This window comes from Mizuhopecten yessoensis, unplaced genomic scaffold, assembly GCF_002113885.1.
Source record: "Mizuhopecten yessoensis strain PY_sf001 unplaced genomic scaffold, ASM211388v2 scaffold716047, whole genome shotgun sequence".
NCBI classification, from domain to species: domain Eukaryota; kingdom Metazoa; phylum Mollusca; class Bivalvia; order Pectinida; family Pectinidae; genus Mizuhopecten; species Mizuhopecten yessoensis.
In genome coordinates, this window is record NW_018479921.1 from 55,022 (window position 1) to 76,752 (window position 21,731).

Below are 21,731 nucleotides of genomic sequence, written 5' to 3' on the forward strand. Positions count from 1 at the left end.
ATACCCCTCCATACGGAGTGACCTACTTCAAATATCATACCAAAGATTACATGCTTTTGTTCGAAAAAACTTGGAAAGGTCCAAATATAGAAATGCAAACGCTTTTCTTGTATAAAGAAAACAATGTTGTTATTTGGACATCAGGTAGACAATCATGGGAAAGCACGCCAAGTGATGAAAGGACTTGTGTGATCACAATTAAATCGTTGACAGTATCGGAAGAAACCGCAAGAGGCAGGAAATAGATTTTACTGTACGATTTCTGCGGATATGGCGGTGACGTACAGTTCTTGACAACAAACAGCTTTGCCAATTTATGCAATCAATTGAAAGAAATAAAAATCGCAGCAGGAGAATCCATTTCACTTTCACACAAAACTGTTTATGACATATCAATATTATCTTTGAAAAAAATCCATTCAAAGTGTCCTTCCAATGAAAACTCAAATCTTCTACTATTAATGTTAAATTGTCACATGTTGTTTGTGTACCCTTGAAAATTGAAATGATTTCAACAGACTGATGTGTTACTTCCTATTCTTACAAATACTCTATATCATAATATTTTGTTACAGGTAATCCATAAATTATTTCTGAATAGTAAACTTGCACTACTCAAAACATCAGAATAAAACTTCAAGTTCAAATTGCTGAGTAAATCAAACAGTCCTTTTAAATCATTGAAACTGGATTCAATACATTTGGACCGAGTATCACTTTTAATAGACAAAACTCTAATCAATGAACAACTATTTTTATTTTGCAATGATTAATTTCTTTTGTGCCTCTTGCACTTAATCTCTGTTTACACAGTTTTAAATACAATGATATTCAAAAATAACAAATAGCCTTCATAATCACCTGATCATGTATGACAAATAATGAAAAATTCCTACCATTGACCGCACATATGAATGATATCACTGATATTAGAATTTGGGAATCAAAATCTAATAAAATCATATTGCCACCATTCTCTGTCAATTGATCCACACGCCACAATTCTCCTTCAATAAAAGCTGAATAAACAGATACTGCTAGTAATTGTGGTATTTATTGATTAAAATGTCATTTTTACCAATGTTACTGTATCAATCAGACCCAGCGCTGCATGTGACTTGAAAAGGTCGTCCATTGTGTGACCAGTCCAAGGCTTCATAGGAAATATATCGTTGACGGATGAAATGACAAATTTAATTCTTTCTGATTATAGCTATCAACACAACATCCGATAACACAAGTAAATTATTACATTGGCTAGTATTATAGTCCACCTAGACTTATCCATGAATCAAAACAATTTATAGATTTTCTCCTTTCTAATACTAGTCGTTTGGGCGCTTAGCTTCCCTCCTGTTTCTGGACCTGTACAGACCCATTGCTGATAATGAATGTTGATGTCGATGCCAGATATTCAAACCTGTCAATTTTATTTATTAATTTAACATCTTTACCCAGACACAGAATAAAACCACTGCTGAAGACGTGTCTGTCAATGTTGTGCTTTACAGAGCAGATCGGGGCTTTTACAGTTTAACTAAGGAGGCTGCCAATTGCTTTGAAAATACATTTTGAGTTTTTAATTCTTAAAGCTAAATGAAATTGAATTGATTACAAACTTGCACATGAAGAATATATTATTAAACAGACTGATGGATTTTTACTCCTGACAGAATTCTACGAGACACAGAGGATTTCTAAGCGGTTATCCGCACCAGTTTATGACATTAATAAGTATAGTTATGATGAGTGTACAGGGTAATCAGAAGGGACGGTGTCCGCAGTCACTTGGGGTGTGTCGGTGCACGATAACTAATTGGACTTCCTGTATATACATCCGAATGTACACAATCAGCTAACGTGAGGCTAAACCTAATGGAAATGCACAGATCTATAATATCTCTCAAGAACTTGACAGGCGCCTACCAAAAGAAACATGTGCTATTCCATGAAGAATGATTCGAAAGTGGAATAAGATTTCTAACCCCAAGTACATTCTGATTAAACAGTTACTCCATATTTTGATAATATCTATCATGTCCTCGCTGTGCTAACGATGGACTGTTTATTACATTCAATGACAACAAAACTCACTTACACACAAATAACAACTTCACACATGTATAAAACTATCATATTTAAACAACGGTTCACCCAATTAAGTTGATAGCATAGAGAAAAAACATGAATTTATTCTACATGTTGGTAATGTCTTTAGCAGTTCTGTTACTGTATACATACGCAGAGAGACCGGCTTCAAATTTTGTTTAGATTTATGATACATGAAATGAATGGGAACAAAGATTAAAATTGACATTATTTATCATAGCAATAAAATGTTGTGGTTTGTTAGTGAATCCTGGTGTTTGACAAAGCGGCCATTGTAATGTTATTGTATACACATCAGCTCTGTCCACCTCTGCAGACAATACCATAACTATCCTGTTTGTAAAATAACCCCCGACTTCTCTTATATAAACTCAAATAAATGTCTAACATCACAAAAACATTTTAATTATTTGACTATAAAACCCATGGTTTAAATTTTTGATAAATCCATATTCTAAAAAAATACAATCATAATTTATAGACTTCTGCTTTTTTCACCGGAGAAGACTAAGTCATTACTGCAATCCTTGATGATCAGATTCTGAGCTTGACCTGGTCTTGATGATGGAACCATCGGGGGGGGGGGGGGGCAAANCCCTGGGTCCTCTGAATCCCTAATTGGCCCAATCATAGACATGCAGCCCGATTTGAACACCCCCTTGTCACATATAACATATCTGACTTTTAGGATATTAACAAGCTGAAGCTAATCGTGTAAAACTTATTGGAGTTTCGAGAATTAGAATTCAAGATATTTTATATATTGTTTTAACAAAGCACAAACCCATATCCTATGGCATTACAAATACACTATCTAAAGAAATTATACACAGCATTCACAATGTTTTAGGCCAACTGATCTATGATAAAACTGCAAGAATTATTCGAAAACATATTTGACAAAACTTCCTTCATTTGTCAGGGAAGATACCAGTAACTTATGAAAGAGAGTTTTAAGTTTTCTTCCTGAAGTGAACCAGGAGACTGTGTGATAGTTATCCAAGCATCCTTTATCTTGCCCTTAAAATAAATCACAAAATATTGATCCGTAGGTGTTGAGTTGGGAATTCAACATTAGTTACTTTTTCATGTGTGCATAGACAACATATCCCACCCTAATAATGTAATTCTTTGATCCCCAGCAATTTTGTGATTAAAGTGAACAATTTAAAATGCGATCAATCCATGTTTTTTTGTGTTGTCATATTCAATAATCATTTTTCACGTCCGATAATCTGGGGATTTTGCCTGGAAGCCCCCCATCTGTCTATGCGGAGGTCCTTTCTCATGGAAGAACAACTTAAACAAAATCACATAAAATATCTCACCCCCAAATCCCTCACCTTGTACAGGGCCCTGGTATCTCTATAATTAAGTGACAGGGGATGTAGGTGGCCCTTTTTTCCCTTTCACGTGAGATTAAGGGTGCATTACCATGAGTAAATGTGACAGAAACAAACCAAAGAGAAATACAACAAAAAACAGTCATGCATTTCAACAAACGTCAAGAAATCTGTTTAAACCTTTGTAAATCTGATTTAAACCATTACAAATATATACTCTTCTATCCTGCTTTAACAGAGTAAAACTGTATTTCCTTTGAAGATAACATGTCAGATGGTATTACTTCTATTCTATTTGAACTTGCCTGACATTACCGAAGATTGTAAATCAGGGGACAGATCAGTGTTGATAGCTGCTAACTTTCCTGATATATATCCTCATTTTATACCTCAGTCACAGAAACTCTCTAACCTGACATTTGTTTTATATAACTTATAACCTCTCTTATCTGACATTTGTTTTATACAATTTAAAGCCTCTCTAATCAGACAAATATTTCATACAACTTATAGCCTCTCCAATCTGACATTTATTTTATAGAACTCATCATCTGTCCAATCTGACATTTATTTTATAGAACTAAATCATCTCTAGTCTGTAAATTTATTTCATATTGCCTTTCCAGTCTGACCTTTCTTTTTTATAACTTTTACCTTTTCCAATCTGACAACTTTTGATAGCATCTCCAATCTTATACCTGTTTTATATAACTTATAGCCTTGCCAATCTGACATTTATTTAATTAAACTGATAGACTCTCAAATCTGACATCTATTTAATAAAATGTATAATCTCTCCTATCTGACATTTATTTCATAAAATGCATAAATCTCCAATCTGATATCTATTTTCTTTATGAACTTATATAGCCTCTCCATTCTGCCATCTACTTTAAATTCTCAAACGCAACCTCTATTTTATAAAACTTATAAACTCTCCAATCCGACATTTTTTTTATAAAACATATAACCTCACATTAATTTTATATATTTTATAGCCTTTCCAATCTGAAATATTTTATAGAACATATAAACTCTCCAATCTGACCTCTATTTTATATAACTTAGAGGTCAGATACAAGACAATAGATTAACTCCCCTTGACCCCCTGTACTGTACCCTATATGAAGGTACCCCCGGATACAAGTTTCACTGTAAGGTACTGTAATATATCCCCTTCAATATGACCACTTGTCTAAAAACATCATCTTTCCTAAAAATTGACATAAATACACAGATAAAGATACCACATCTTTTATAACGAAATGCTTTTAGATATAAAGTGTTTTTGTCCAGCGCCATAAAGGAATGAAGTTTCTCGGTTTAAAATGTCAAATGATGTAATTAGTGGGATGTAAATTCTTCTGGGGTGTGCTTCACTGTTTTGGTATGGAATGCTGACAGATAAGCGAAGCCAGGCTTGTTATGTGTTGTTATTCACAAACTATTTTTGTAATTTTCTCATTATTCAATAAATTTTATTTTTGGTCCAATAAAATTTAGCTGGAAAATGTTCCACAAAATGCAGAAAGAATAAGATTGGCTATAACTCCATCACTGTCCGAAGTAATTCCATTTTTAATCTTGTGATGTGAGAAGCAAATAACTTTTGAATATTGAATTTTAAATGATTCAATCTTCATGATGGGAATATGCTTATCTAATTTTCCCTTGTCATAATCGTTGAGGTTTGATCTCATTAAACCTGTTTGCCTCTCATTTTTTCCCAACAACTTTTCATACAATTACTATCACGAATTCAAATTTATATCCCAGTAATTGTTCAGTTTCCAGTTTTATTTCAAGAACAGGAAATAAAAATCATGACTTAATGAAAATATGGCTTCAAGGTGGAGAAGAAGATTAGAAATGGGGCTAAAAATGAAAAATAATTATGAAGAACCCTACAGATGGGCAAATCACGCCATTGGTTATTGAATCTAATAAATGTCAAAAAATCTGCAAATGTCAATTTTCAAACAAATCATTTCCTCTAGCAGAGAAATTTACACACTCAATTAGATAAAAATGTACCAAATCATCAATTTACTAAGCAATTTCATTTGTTTATTTCCTGTCTGTGAAGCTCTTTAATCATTCCCTCTAGATTGCCAGCGTCCCTCACACAAGCTGTACGGTTTGTGAAATGAATTGATTTCTAAGCTGACAGAGGTCCATCTGAGGGAAACTATCGAGACACACCTGTGATTCCAGTATTGATACAAGTTTGGATAAACTCCTCAACGTCATGACGAGCTGGTCAAGCAGCTAGAACATGGTCAATACAGACAGTGGCAACTGATAGTATAAGATCCTCTCTGAAGGACTCCGGTCTGTCACAAGAGTTACTTCCCATAACATACTGGTGTCCTCCCATACAGCTAGATAGACCTGACCAATCAGGGTCAAGTAACTTGGCCTACATGGTTAAAAATTTGACTTTGGAAGTTAAATGTGGCCTCTTTTTAACCCAACAGAATATTCTATAACAGAGGCAACATGTAAGATAATTCTATAATTTAACTTGCCAATGTTTATATAAATACGTCTGATAACCAAGTAGGAAGTTTCCAACCCAAAGAGCTGCCATCTTTGAAGTGTAAACTTCTCAGAGAATGAGAACAATTATTAAAACAATAAAACTAATTTGAATTTATTGTATCAGTCGAGAGTATGATATGTCTGTCTGTTCAATTGGATATACACAGCCTAAAAGGTTGTATTGATCGCCAGTAAACAAGTTATCACCATTCAGGGAATACACGTATATTGTTTACCCGCCTAATTCAATATCAGTTGATCATATTGAACTGTCATCGCTATGGTAATAGTCATTCTGCATGTAAAGAAGCCATGACGATGTAGAAAATGAATCCTCGGTACAAAAACTCAAAGAACAGAACAATTGTAAACATCTTACAAAACGCGAGATAATATAATGAATTAAGAGACCAACAAAGAGAAATGGATTTATTTGATACAAATGGAACTGGCACAGATCAAATGGAGCCCGACGTAACACAACCAACATGTCCTAGGCCCACATCCGAGTGTTACACAGATATTATATAATAAACACTTCCAAATTATATTACAGACAAATGCTGGATATGTCTGATGTTCCCAAAACGTGCATTCACACTTGTGTGTGTAAATAAATAAAACAAATATACATCCATTCAATGTGCTTTGATGTATTCAATTGAAGATGATTTAGAACGAGAAAGAAATACTCAAAATTGCCACGAAACTCTATCAAGATTTTGAGTGGAAAGTTGGTATTCTGATCCTGCCATTACCCTGCCTGCAGGAATGCTTTGATTAGTGTAGCCAGCGTACTTTTATTTTCATCAAAATTTATAATTTCTAAACAAACAGACAGCGAGACATGATCTAATTTGGAGTGAACATGAAAAAGAAATAAGAGGAATGCACATTTTGTACTTTAGAATCATTCCCTGGAGGTAATTTAGACTTGTAGAGCTGAACTATAAATGTTACTACATCAGAATCGTAAGAGGAGGGGTTGTCCCGTTAATATAAACAACAACACCATGTCATGGTTCTATACAAAGTCACTCTCCATGTCTCTGTTTTTACATATACAAGTAGTTTTCCTTCCTCATTCAGGGAATAATTTAAATGGTTTCTTGTCTGGCATTAAATCTTCAAGGTACATCAGGTCCACAGCACTTACTTAAAAACATATTAGTATACTCTTTGGAAAAATACGTTAAAATTTCGTACAGAAATTAGGCTACTCATCTTAAAAGTGAAGAAAGCCTCAGCAGAAATGTACATTTGCAAAGGTTTAATATATTCTTTCTAGGTACATTTTCTGCAATACCATTTTTCAACATGTTGGGCTACAAAAGATTAACAACCTTCTTTAACTTAACAACCATCTTTAACAAAGGGGGCTGTTTATGAATAGAAATTCTTTCTATCACAGACAAACTTCTGAAACCAATCAATAAAGTTCAGCCAGAGCTTTCTCATCTCATAATCAAAACTTTCAAAACAGAAATAAAAGTTATTTGTACAACAAAACGGAATATTTAAGAAATTTGTATGTGTTTTCAATTAGATGAATCAACATGTCAGTGAACTGTTGTCATCTGTATTATCGTGTTTTAACTCTTTGTTTTTAGTGGTCTGAGTGCACAGTGTAACACTGTCTTTAATCAATGCCCTCTAGCCGTCTCAAACCACAAACGTGTAAAGACACTCGCAGTTTGAAGATGTTTAATTTCTGTGTGATGTGATTCTGATTTCCTTCCTACCAAAACTAACCACACAAAGACTTGATTTGCAATCAACCACGACTCAATCAATAGCATTCCATAGGGTGGAAGGTTTTAATAAGGCCCCTCACGTCCATCCACACAAATCAGTCCTCCGAGAACTTCAACTGATCAGTTTTCAATTTTCTTTTCCCTTTTGTAGAAATCTCATTATTGACAAAGCTTTAGATGTGCATTTTCTTATAGCAAACTTGCCGAATTAACTGTACCGCATTTATAATGGCTACAGGCTAAAAGCTGTCTGATCAGATTCTGTAGAATATAGAGCGAAGCCTACCTGTGACTACCTTCTCAATAACATGCAAATCACTTTGTCTGCAAGACAAATTTGATAATTTGAAAAAGGCATGATATATTCAAGGTGAACTGCATGAATGACATGTATTGATCAGTGCCAACCAGTGTTTCTGTGTTCTCTCTAACTGTATTGTACATGAATCTACTTTATAATGTAAAACCAATCTACAGCAAACAATTACATGAATTTGTAAAGTTTAAATGTTTTATTTAATGAAATATCAAAGGATCTACCGGTATTCCAATTGGCATAACTGGTCTAATTTTGTGTCATTCAAACAAATACCTGGCAAATCTGCATCCTTTCACCTCGACCAATCACTATTGTACAAATACTAGCCAATCATTACATCATGTAAAAAGGAACCAATCACTATTGTACAAATACTAGCCAATCATTACATCACGTAAAAAGGAACCAATCACAACAAAGCTTTTGAAAAAATAGCAAACTAAGCCAATTAAATCCAGACAAAAGCTATACTACATTGAATATCTGACTGCACAAAACTTACGTATTAAAAATTAAAAATTAAATAATGTTAAAACCAGTGTATGATAATATGCTCAGATTTGCCCTCTACCCCTGGGCACATTTAATATATCTATGAGCCTGTTCTACGTCTCTTCCAATAGTTTAATAACCAAATGTAGTCACTGAGCAGTTAAACACTTGACATTTCCACTTGACAATCACCATTAAATTCAACCAATAATGCCTATACACCAATTTCTCTTCCATTTCAAACTAGAAAGAAATATTTTCCCTTTTTTCTGAAAAATGTCATGGTATCCGACATGATTGATTGATTTCCCTGATGTCACAAAAGCCTCTTTCTCATTTATCTTTATCAAAATTAGAAACTTTCATCATACCGACTTTGCTCAAAGCTGAAATTGAATATTTTTGCGGTTTGAATGATGCTCTTCTAATCGTTGATGTTCAGATCAAAGCCGTTATTATGTTGTGTGATTACAAAGTCAAATGACAGTTCTGCTTTTTTTTTTTTAATGTTTTTGAGGTTTTATGGTTTTTGAGATTGCAATGACATCATGATGTATTAATTGTTAGATCTGAGGAATCCAGAAACATCATTCTACTGGTAACACCAATCATATAGCCTCCAAGTTTGATTTTATTAATCAGCCAGGGCTTCATGGTTTTATTCGACCAACAAGATGCCAGCCCCCTTATAAGAAACCCTCAATGACTCTACTCACAACATCTAGATCACACAAGGCTCGTCACAACAGGATGTTACAACATAGATGTAGCCATTCAATGATTCTGGGCACTTTTCTCTGAATTATTGCTCATAGCTTCTATAAATTAAATTTCCTTCTCCTTTGAAATCTTAATATTTATAGGAAAATAATTAGGTAGTAATCATACTCGTGAACAGAAATCAAACTCGACTGTCATGGGTAAATTCATAAATTATCTGCTGTGGTTTTGATCTTGTAATGAGTGTATTTATACGTGGCCAAAAGTCATAAATGTAGCTCGCCATCGGAACATTTTACCCATTAAAGTCCGTCTTTTTTTTCCTAATAGCCTTAAAAAAAAATCATCAATCCAAATTTACAATGAACAAATTTGGATATAATGTAATAAAATTTGTACTTCAATTCACAGTCATTTCTATCAAAATGTATTTCTGTAATGTTTATTTTCATAAATCAAAAATGCTTGTCAATAATAATGCCAACAACGCCTGCTCTGTCTGTTAATGAGGAGGGTTTCTCTTGGTGCCGTTTTTGACCACCATGATTCCAGGGGTCTGCTGTCCATTTCCAATCGATTAACTTTGTAGTTAGTAGGTTCTAGAGAATTTCTGTCACAGATGTGCACATAAAAAGATATGTCCCACATGTTACACAACCGAGCAGACAGTAATTACAGCCTAGCGAGTCCTACATCTGTACGGCTAAAGGAAGGCATTGCAATGTGACTAATGCAGGATATCTTTTGTGGAACTGAACCCGTTCACCTTTGCCAAAATCACTGTTTCCCTGTAGGTACAGCTATATCTCAGTTACATCATAAAATGTTTGATTTTAAACATAGAGTTTGAGAAATTTAATCTTAGTTCTCCGTGATAAAAGATTTTCTTGTGTGGTCATGGCAACCACTTATGTATCCCTTGATAAACCAAATGTGGGCTAGTCATACATCATCGACATTTTATGGGTGAAACAGAAACATCAAGTTTACAAATTTCAAACATAAAATGTTATCATTTCCTACTGTTTTATTTGTGTAATGAAATGTAAGATTGTTTCCAAATACTACCTACATTTTGTTCACTTGCCATTTATATAAATCTTGGAATCATTATGCAAAAAAAACTGGCCACACTAAATGATATTTCAGAAGTATATTTAGTTCTAAAAAAAGAATGACACTTCTGTTCTAGCAAATTGATTAAAAATATGAAAATATTTAACTGCTTATCAGGTTTAACATAGAAAAAGTAACAGATTTGATCTAAAATGTGTCAATTTCCTCTGGCAATGTGAAGTTATGAAAGAGGATAACCCCATACTGAGGACTGCACCAGAAATAATTGCAAAATATTTTGAAGTAATTCAACATAATTTACAAAGCATTTTCATTACGCATGCAACAGAAATCCAAAATGTGAAAAATTGATAACAAATTTGTGTGAAATGTGCTCACTCCATTAGCCCACCCTTTATAAGTGGTGTGTCTGTAATGATGGAAAGTTGAGGAGGCCTAAACTACGTAAAACTTGGTGTTGTACCAATGACAGATTACGAGAAAATCAAAACCAACGACTCATTTCACATTTAAGCCAGAGGATTTATTGCAAGATAATAACATAAATTGACAAAACAGTTCTGTGTCCAAATGCCACTTCAATTTATATTTTATTCATCATCTAATCTAAGGCTAGTGCATTCCATTCCCAACAATATACAAACCCGAAAAATTAATATGATTTTAACAGGAGACTCCTTTGTCAATTCCTGTCGGATTATTGTCGCAAATAATCATGTGTAAATAGACATAAAATATTTCTGACAGATCCGGCATCGAGCATTTACATGTTTCAATGCTATTCTTATAAATTATGTGTCATTTTCACATTACCAGATTAACATCCAATTTTCTAATTTGATAAATTGTTATTTCTGCACTATAAAAAATAATATCTTTTCAAATGAAATGCTGAGTTGCATTTAGAATCCTTTTTGGAGTTTGCCGTAGTTTACATGCACCGACTGAAAGTGATTTCCCTTTTTATTGGACGGTCTGCTTTATCTATCTGTTCTCATAAAAGATTACATGCTTGTTCTCCGTTCAATTGAAGAAAAACACGAATGTTCATTTCGGTCATTTCAAATGAATTTAGAAGGCATTTTTCTTGTACTGTCCTCCCCTGATAACAAGATTGCTGAGGTCAGTATGCTAATGGACTTGTCAGAAAAGGTTGATAGGAAATCCGCAAAAGATTTAGGATTCAATTAATTGAAACTTGATAAATCACACTAGACCCCATGGAAAAATAATCAAACCAACTTTCCCAGTATGTTGTTATGTACAAGCCAGAGAAAAATTCATTATCCGCTTGTTTTCATAACTTCAAAGCGCATTTGTGGAATAAAAACTTTTGAAATTAGTGTCGCCAATTTCATCTGACATAATTTCATTTGTAACATGCCTGTTATCTTTGGCAGAGACTTGTGGGGACGTGACAGAAGTGATATGTTTTTCTTTGCCCCCTCCTCATTTCTATCTTGACAACTGTATCCCTACCTATACCTACCAGTCCAGATCACAGACACACACAGAAAACGGAAATTGTTTTTAATTCATCAACAATAACTCTAGCTGTTACTTTGTTTAATTTCAAAATAAGTTGTCGATTATCAGACAGGCCTATTGGATGGCCAGTATAATGAAACAGTTGTTTACATTTACCATGGGGTGCCAACTATTTCATTCTCTGTAATATAAAGAAAAATTATGGAGTTAATGGTTTTTATTACAAATCTCACCCACGGCTATTAATTTTAGGGGATAGATTTACAAATCTGTCAGATTGTTTGAATTTGTTCATATGGTCACCAGGCTCTGTACAGGCGGTCCAGTCTTGTGAGAAATCGTTCCAACAATTTTTTGCATTGTACAAACACTGATACTTGTGATAAATATCAGACATCATTGTATAACAGGCATTGTTAGCTTAAATTGAACCAATCATTTTTTCTTACATCTCAATTCCTGAATATTTTCTGTTGAAATCTGCAAAACATTGCATTCTCAATTAAAACAAATATCACAGTTAAACAGAATTTAAAGTAAACCATAAACTTCATTAAGGAGGTTTGAGAAAACTATTTGAGCTGATTTTAAGCTAACTAGGTATTTACAGAGAATTCTCAGTTGTATAAAATACCAGCTATTTATGTAGGTGTATTATGCAGCCAGAAAATGTAACTAATTTTCAGGTGTTTACATATAAACGGCAGTGTACTGACAACTGTTAATGACTTGGCCAAGCTTTTATGATCATTCACCTGGTAATACAGGTATTGAATTGCTGTAATACGTACAGGGCATTAGGTTTTATTAGCATTGATATAGCACCTGACACGACCACCACACCTTTCTCTAATTAGCGTGATAGATAGGTGATTCTGGTAAACTTACTATATATTTAGTCAGCAACCTCAAGCTCCTGTACATATTGGGTATATTTGTGACATGTAGTCAACTATCTAAGACTCCTGTGAACTATCTGGGATTCCTGTACATATTGGGTATAGTCAACTATCTAAGACTCCTGTGAACTATCTGGGATTCCTGTACATATTGGGTATAGTCAACTATCTAAGACTCCTGTGAACTATCTGGGATTCCTGTACATATTGGGTATAGTCAACTATCTAAGACTCCTGTGAACTATCTGGGATTCCTGTACATATTGGGTATAGTCAACTATCTAAGACTCCTGTGAACTATCTGGGATTCCTGTACATATTGGGTATAGTCAACTATCTAAGACTCCTGTGAACTATCTGGGATTCCTGTACATATTGGGTATAGTCAACTATCTAAGACTCCTGTGAATCTGATGTAAGTGATGTGCTTCATTCCGTGTAGATAACTTGACCAATCAGAACAGTGTTTGTCATTAACTGCATTCAAAGCTGCTGATTTTCCTTACAAATTCAGATGACACAATTCTAGCTTAAGTGGTTATTTTAGAACATCTTTGGTATATGTACATAAAGGTTTTTAAGAAAATACAACTGATAAAAATTTTGGGAACAAATCTTACCAGAATTAGCAGAAAACAGTATATAATTGCAATGAGTAGCTGCATTCAAAATGGTGGGCAGACTTCCTGTTAAGTCAATGCCATCATTAATATGGCACCAAAGAAAACACAAGTAATCCGTGAACTTTTTTAATTCAGTAATGTTGTTTTTTTCTGCTTATAAAATATAATAAAGAGAAAATATAGTTTTCCATTTGAATACAACTTACCATGGTATATTTCATTGTAGGGCAGAACATGTTGAAATTTGCAATTGTGTTTCACACTCGTAAAATTCATAGCTACTTGGGAAATCTAATGGTACTTGACTGGAAACCTTTAAATACTCTGGGACTAGATTTTCTGTTACTTTGGGTAAAGTTGAGATTTATTATTAATATTTGACAAAGCCTTGTAACTTTTTTGGTAAATTTCTGACTTATCAACAATCTTTGACAAGTTTGTGTAACTATTGGGTAAATTTCTGTGGCCAAAGGTTTTAAATTACAATATATCAGAAGTTTAAAATTCCTTCTCTTTTCCCCGATATCACAAGTAATCCAGATCAAGATCTATATATTAAGTAAGTATATGATGAATATCGATCAATCATTTCTATAGCTTTGCATGAAACTCTGAAGAAAAAAAATGAACCAAAAAAATCCTGAAAAAAAACATTAAGATTTATCTTCTGTGAAATGCTGTATTTTTCCAACAGTGTGTTGACTATAGAAATACGTGTTGTGCAATATAGGTGCACATCTGTGGTGAGCTGATAGCAATAATACCTACCGCTATGCCAATCTTAGATCAAGGAATCACATTCCGAGGAACACCTGGCACAATCTAGTCTAATATGTTTACTTCAGTACATTTCCAATGTATTCAATGGTTTCAAACAACACACGTATATGTAAGAAGGTATATGGCATTCTGATATAAAAAAACATTAAAGTACAAATACTTTTTCCGCATTAAGTTTTTGCATTCATTTCATTGTCAGTTTTATCATAAAAGTGTGCTATTAAAAGAAAAATTGCTAAAAATACATTTCCTTAATCTACAAAAGAAAGGTGTGTTACTTATTCAATCCAATATTTTGTAAGTCAAATTTGTTGTTGTTATTTTTTTTTACATGTAGTACCTAAATAATTTTGTTATTACCATTTTATTTAACTTTTTCTATACATATTCAATAACAATGTATTACCTAAATCACTTTTTTAACTTGTTCTTTATTACCTAAATTAATTGTTTAGTCTAATATGTCATTAACTTATGTTCATGTTGATGTTCTTTCAAACTTGATGCAATGGCATACTGCTTTAAAAATAATCTTGGAATCTACTGACTGACCTTCACAATGACCTTTAGACTGACCATTAGGTGATGTGGCCAGGACTAACATTTATGGGCAAGCTTCGGACTGGAGCTGCCTTCAGATTTGAGACAACAGCTTTTTAAAACCATGTAGCACTGCCTTGCGTTTAAGATTATAATGGTCAGACTATTATAATGGAGCCCCATCAGTCACTCTGACATGCAAACTTTAGGTAGAAATGGACACTCCTGACAATAGCTATTGAAACCCCATAAGGTCCATCTGACCCTCTGGTCAGGCCATATGTAATAGACTGAAATATAAAACTAGTACACACACAGGGAGATGTCTTGTTTTTCTGGGAGATATAAATGCTTGTTTTTCAGCCAGATATAAATCCTAAGTGAAGTTTGAACGATGGATATTCCTGCATCTTGTTAAAGACTGGTCCTGATATTCCCCGTCTTGTTTTCCTGGGACATCGCAGTGCCAGATTGTTATCTATATCTTTGTAGCAATATTACATTGGAATGTTGTCATTCCAGAATGTACTTAGGGAGTTTAGGGATCGGGTATACACAATTCTTCAGTACACTGTTGGGAAGACAATTGTATTTAATGAATAAAGTTCTCAACCTTGTAATGAGGAAATGCTTCCCACCTAAGTAGTGCCCAGTGCCATCCCTTCTGAAGAACTCCCTTGAAACAAACAGTACAGTATCCCATCACTGAATGTTTCAAAAACTTTGACCTTTGTCCTTTGACCTTGATGTAAATACAGAAATGACTTTATTTTAAACCACTGATAGTATTCATTATAAACTTACCATATAGTCGCGGGTCATACTGGAAGTGATCTCCGTCCAGACGGCTCTTCTTCAGTTTCTCCAAAGTTTCTGGGCTGGCGTGGAGGTGTGGGTTCCTCTTGGGAGGACGACCAGGTCGGGCACTACAAAAATAAAACAACACAAATAAAGTATTTTGAAACATAAAAGTTTGCTTGCTTTAGTATTACAAAGACTTGTATGCCAACAGAGCCATACACTTAAAACCTTCTGAAACAAAAAACTGAAAATAACAATTCTGAAAAAAAGGAAAGTTTTATACATTTATGGTTCACTGTCTGACTTCTATAGAGAAACAGATTGTTAGACTTGTTGACTTACAGATGTTGTATGATGACTATGAGTTTTGTTATCAAAATATCTGGTATCCTAGAAGTATGGGTCAATTTAGTGTACTGTGAAGGGGATATTTGACTTAGAAAAAATGATTTCAAATGAAAAGTTTCATTGAAAATTACATTTTTCATTGAAAATTACTTTTTTCATTGAAAATTACATGTTGATTATTTCAAGTCTGCCTTACTTTACACGAACAAAAAAAATAGAATTGCTTGCTGACTTCTTTGCCAATTTGATGAATTTAAGGTGTAGAGTGATATTTAATTTTTGGGATGAAAGGTGACATACTAGGCATGGCACGGAGCAGTATGCACATGGGGGTTTGGTACATTAGGCAGCCCAGATTTAATGAGAGACTGTTTCTCCAAAATACTCCTACATATGAAAACAAGAAAGTGCACAAAAAGAGTTACACACTCAAAGTGCACCTGACCTTGGAGATTATGTATGTCAATCGTTTGAGAGGGCGATACAGAGATACATACCAGAAAAAGAAACCCACGATGATTTATATCAAATTTCTGATAATTCATCCCACATCTGAAATTTATAGAGGAAATGTAAAAATATGCCACTGTGGCTAATATTTGCATTTTAGCAATGGCCATAAAATAGCTCCCGGCGCGAGTGCAGGCTTGAGAGCCGAGAATTAATATAGTTGTTGAGTAAATATCTCAGTCTCCACAAGCAAATGGATACTTTGAAATCTTTTTAGTATTTACTTGATCCGCAATCATGATATAATTTCTGTTTATGTCTGTTATCATTAAGTTTGATTGGGTTTATTAGTACAGGATCTTCCTGCACACAGCCTGCCACTGTATATGAGGGAAGATCTCTGGAAAACCTTTCTATCAATCAAACTCTGTCACAAATACTATGGAATATGTGTCCTACAAAATGCAATTCAAAAACAACTTTCATTGAAGACATATTTTGTAACGGCGTTTCTAAAATTTCAAGGTTAAATCAAACGTGAATCCAACATAAGAATTTTACTCTTGGTGCATCAATCTAAACATTTAAATGATACGTTGAAATATTTTTTTAAAAAACATAAATTCTAATAAACATCACTAAAATAGATTTCTATATTACATACATACAAACATACATATATACCGTTCACCAAGATAAAATAGATTCTATATTACATACATACATACCGTTCACCGAGATAAAATAGATTCTATATTACATACATACATACTTACATGCATACATACATACATACCGTTCACCGAGATAAAAAAGATTTCTATATTCCATACATACATACATACCATTCACCGAGATAAAATAGATTTCTATATTACATACATACATACATACATACCGTTCAAGAGATAAAATAAATTTTCATTTGAAATTGATATCATTACCTATAAAAAACACTAATTATCATAAACATCATTAAAGGGATACTTAACCTATAAAAACGATTGGATCTACACTACACTACAGCACTAAACACCTCCCATAATGATACCAGGGAATTCAATTTGGAAATGTGGGCCTCTTTAATATCCCTTTAATTCACAGTTGTATAGTCCAATGGTTTCATCCATTCATTAAACAATGACGCCTATCATTGTAAAATTTCTAATGTATCAGAACATTTTCAATTTTAGGTAAATTGTTAAAATGTCCCATATTAAATACACATTTCAAACATAATTCAACATATTATCATAAAATATATTAGGCCGTAATTTTTCTATCACATGACAAACCCCTTTGTGACTTTAAAGTGAAAAGCGTATCTTTTGTGTTGACATTTACATATGTGGTTTACCTCGGTAGCGGTGGCCTGTTAATATAGCGTAGCGGTGGCCTGTTAATATAGCGCAGATATAAAACCAGAATCCACCACAGTTGCGGTATAATTTGAGGGCCGATAGAGAATTGGGAAGGTATACTTTATCTGCAATTAGAGATCAAGAGGCTAGGTCTCTGGCAGAACTAACAGCAGCTCTCGTCGTTAATAGTAGAACGGGTATCATTTCCTCAGACCTGGTCAATGGGTGTAGGAAACAGAATCTACCCGCGATACTATATATGGGTAGGTCCGTCTCGGTAAACGGCTGTATCTGGTTACATACGCCACAGATTTTCCCTTTAGTTGTAAGAAGACACTATGAATGAACGAACATTGAAGAAATTGCGTGTTCACCCATGGGTTAAACCATGTCTGCCTATTGAGTAACTGTTGATGTGGTATTATATGTAGTGTATTGTGAAGCTGTTTACAACCATAGAACTACCATAAACATATACCCGTATCACAGCAAAATGGCCCATACTTCTCTCATATAGACATACAAATGTCCAAAATTTAGAAAAAGAACAAATATGATCAATGAATTAATATCAAACATTGTATAAAAGGTGTTTCAAAACTAGTAATATCTCCTAAAATAAAACCTTGATTAAGATATCACAATACATTGATGTATGCAAATCACAAAGACATTGCTACAGTCTATTAAGGTCTCAATGTTCACAGGACAATAGCAGCTTACCTGTCCGTCTCCTGTCTGACAGGGCATGAGGACAGGTGCTGACCATGTACCAAACTGAATACCTTAATCATAGGTTATTTGTTCCGTTTACTTTCAGAACATCTTTCTGTTTTGGGAGATTTTCATTGAAAATTTAAAACGAAGACCAATTGTTTGGATTTAAGGATATTACAGACATGCAGCCATATTTGGGATCTCGTCACTCTTCGGAGTGTGAAGATTTGTGATATAATTAGAGAATAAAAATGTTTTTAACATTACACAAAATATAGAACATGTGTGAAGATTAGATATCCTGACCTATACTGGTACATATATATACATGTAGACTTCAGATATACCGCGGACATCTGCCTGACCCTCGTGACCTGGACAGGTGTTTGACACGAGTTGTCCACCTTGGTAGAATTATCTTACACTTTCAAAGTTACAAAGAAATTGTTTTTCCGAAAAAATGTTCAATAATAATGACACATAATGACATGTTGTATTCAACTGTCATGGACAAAAATAAAACTGTGGAGCTAAAAATACACACATTTGTCAATAAAGTGCGTTTACACATTGTCACTGTTAGTAAACTGGTGATATACATTATGTTGTGTATTTACAGTTGAAGAAACTCCTCAATTTTTTCACAGCAATTTTACGCAATATTATTACTACTACATTGTACGATAAAACCGTTTTTGAAGATACAGCTTGGCATGACTAATTTGCAGCAATATTTGTCATTTTCTAATTTCCTCGTCCAATTAGGGATAGAGATCAGACCAGATACCAGTAATTTACCTGGTGGAAATGAGAATTATTGATAACCATTTCAACATAAATCATTAAATTTCCCCCAATATCAGAAGAATCAGCCCCATACGGCAGCCCGCAGTAGCTGTTATTGTAGACTTGTTTGTGCAGTTTCATTTAGAAATCCTATCTAATGATAAAAATTGCTAAATAAAAGGAAATAAATGTTTGAAAATTCACTGAATTTAAGGGGTATTACTGTCAAATGAGATTGCCTAACATCCATGCCAAGTCGCCTCCCTGCACGGCCAATTAGAGAAGAATGAAGCAGGGAAAGTTTCATTTTGCCTCGTTTCTTTAAGTGTACCGGTAGTTACTTTTATTCACTTTGTACAAACAGCCGTCATATTCAATGATAATAAAATGTATTTTAACCGTGCGACCGTTTTCCAATTCATTTAACTCCAATGGTGGAAGCTATTGGCTTATGGATGCTGTGTTACACATTCAATTTCACTTCTTCAATAGAAAAGCAAACCATGGATTTATGGCTTCTCATCCTCGGCCTATTGACAGTTCTACAGGTGATAGATACCCTCCCAATTTATTTTGGATGCCATTTTAATTTTTAATATCTTTTCTTTTCATGGATGAGCAGATCAAACAGACTCGTAGTGCAGTGAAGCGAGGCTAACCAGCACCTACCAGCCCTCCCCTCCCATCCCGATTAGAACAGTCAGATAATAACCTATAACAAACATAGCTATAGAAAATTGAAAAACATTACCCTCACAGAATTTCCAATTCCAGCATTGGCTATTTGTGAGCAGGTGCAAATGACTTAAATTGAATTTTTGCAAGATAAAAATAAAAAAGAAGATATCTGCGAAAGAAACGATGTTGTCAGAGTGGCACACAATCCTGCACAATTCTGTCCTCACAGTTACAATAGAAATGGAGGGAGGAGTCTCTTTGTGCCCGTGTGGTATCAATTAAATCGTCCTAGTCCTATGGAGGAGTTCTACATGTAACAATTGAATCAACACAATAGGTGGAAAACTTCTTCACGAGGCTGTCTTTTGATGCATTTGTCTCCTCCAGTGTAAGTTTACCTGACACTCACAATGGGATAGTTTCCTTTGTACGAAGGCCCTGCGTACTACAGTTTTCGCCCGTATCTTCGGCAGTGGCTACTCTAACTTTTTTCTGTGATTCTAATTTAAATTCATTTATCGTATTCCGATTTGATCTCCATCGGCTATCAGCATGAGCAGCTATTGTAGTTAAATGCTGGGAAAAAAATACGACACGATTCAAAATTGGAGAACATATCGTATCAGGTTGATTATGGCCACACACAAACCCTTGACTATAGAGACAGTCAAGGGTGAATTGTATAAAAACCTTTCTATACATTTGCTGAAAGGGATTTAAAACCCCATCACCTGGAAAACGAAATCTAACTAAATTGGTATACCCAGAAAACATATATCATTTATCATTTTTACATTACAATTCAATCATTCAATGAATTTATTTAGAATTTCAGAAATTTGTTTGAATGTGTTGTGCCAAAACCTGCTGTGAGCAACACGAATCTCATTGTAGACAATTATGTACAAATAAAGTTTTTATTCAAATTGCAGCTGATACTTAATGGAGTTATCTTTTACTTATTTTTTTGATAATCAACTAAAGTACATCTGAAGTTCATACGACTCTGTACAACAGCACAGTGGTATTTGAGGTCCTGTAAAGTGCACAAAACTTATCACAGGATCTAATTTTCATAGCGTGTTCCGTTTAATAGTATTCTGATTCCAGATAGAAATGAAATAGTTTACATGCAAAGAAGAGAAAACAAGTTATTCAGGTCTTGGTCCACTTAAGTGTTTTGTACATATAACTTGATTACACATATCATATCTCAGGTGGTAAATCGTTGTAGGTATCCAACCTTCAGTGCTCAATGTTAAACACTCAATGTTAAACACTCAATGTTAAATGTAAGTTTAGCTGATCACCTCTTGGTCTTTCATTGATTCATCTGCTATCTATGTAAAAAAAGTTCTCAGCTGCATGTTGAAGCAAAAACTTAAAAGTTCTATTTGAAGAATTTTATTTTCTGGTTCAAAAAGTTAGTTATAAATATAATTGATTCCCCTGTCATCAAAGGAATAGTAATCGGAGATTCCAGATTAAGTGAATGACAGGTCACCAAGTTGTCACCTTTCATCACATCTAAGTTATCACTTATCATCACACCTTAGTTTCCACATGACATCACACTTTAGTTGTCACCTGTCATCATACCTTAGTGTTCACCTGTCATCATACCTTAGTTGTCACCTGTCATCATACCTTAGTTGTCACATGTCATCATACCTTAGTTGTCACCTGTCATCATACCTTAGTTTTCACCTGTCATCATACCTTAGTTGTCATTTGTCATCCCACCTAAGTTGTAACCTGTCATTACACTTTAGTTGTCATCTGCCTTCATACCTTAGTTGTCACCTGTCACCAAAACTGGATTGTCACCTGACATCACACCTAAGATGTCACCTGTCAAAACATCTAAGCTGTCACCTGTCATTATACCTTGGTTGTCACCTGTCA

The 21,731-nt window shown here is 34.1% G+C and overlaps 1 protein-coding gene across 2 annotated transcripts in view; it reads right to left on the reverse strand.

Moving 5' to 3' along the window:
• Window positions 1–21,731, reverse strand: part of LOC110441590 (dachshund homolog 1-like) — a 95,451-nt gene that overhangs the window by 40,135 nt on the left and 33,585 nt on the right. For both annotated transcript variants that reach the window (XM_021484782.1, XM_021484781.1), the window contains exon 2: window positions 15,490–15,611. In XM_021484782.1, coding sequence (XP_021340457.1) covers window positions 15,490–15,611 — 122 coding nt within the window. The remainder of the gene's footprint in view (window positions 1–15,489; window positions 15,612–21,731) is intronic.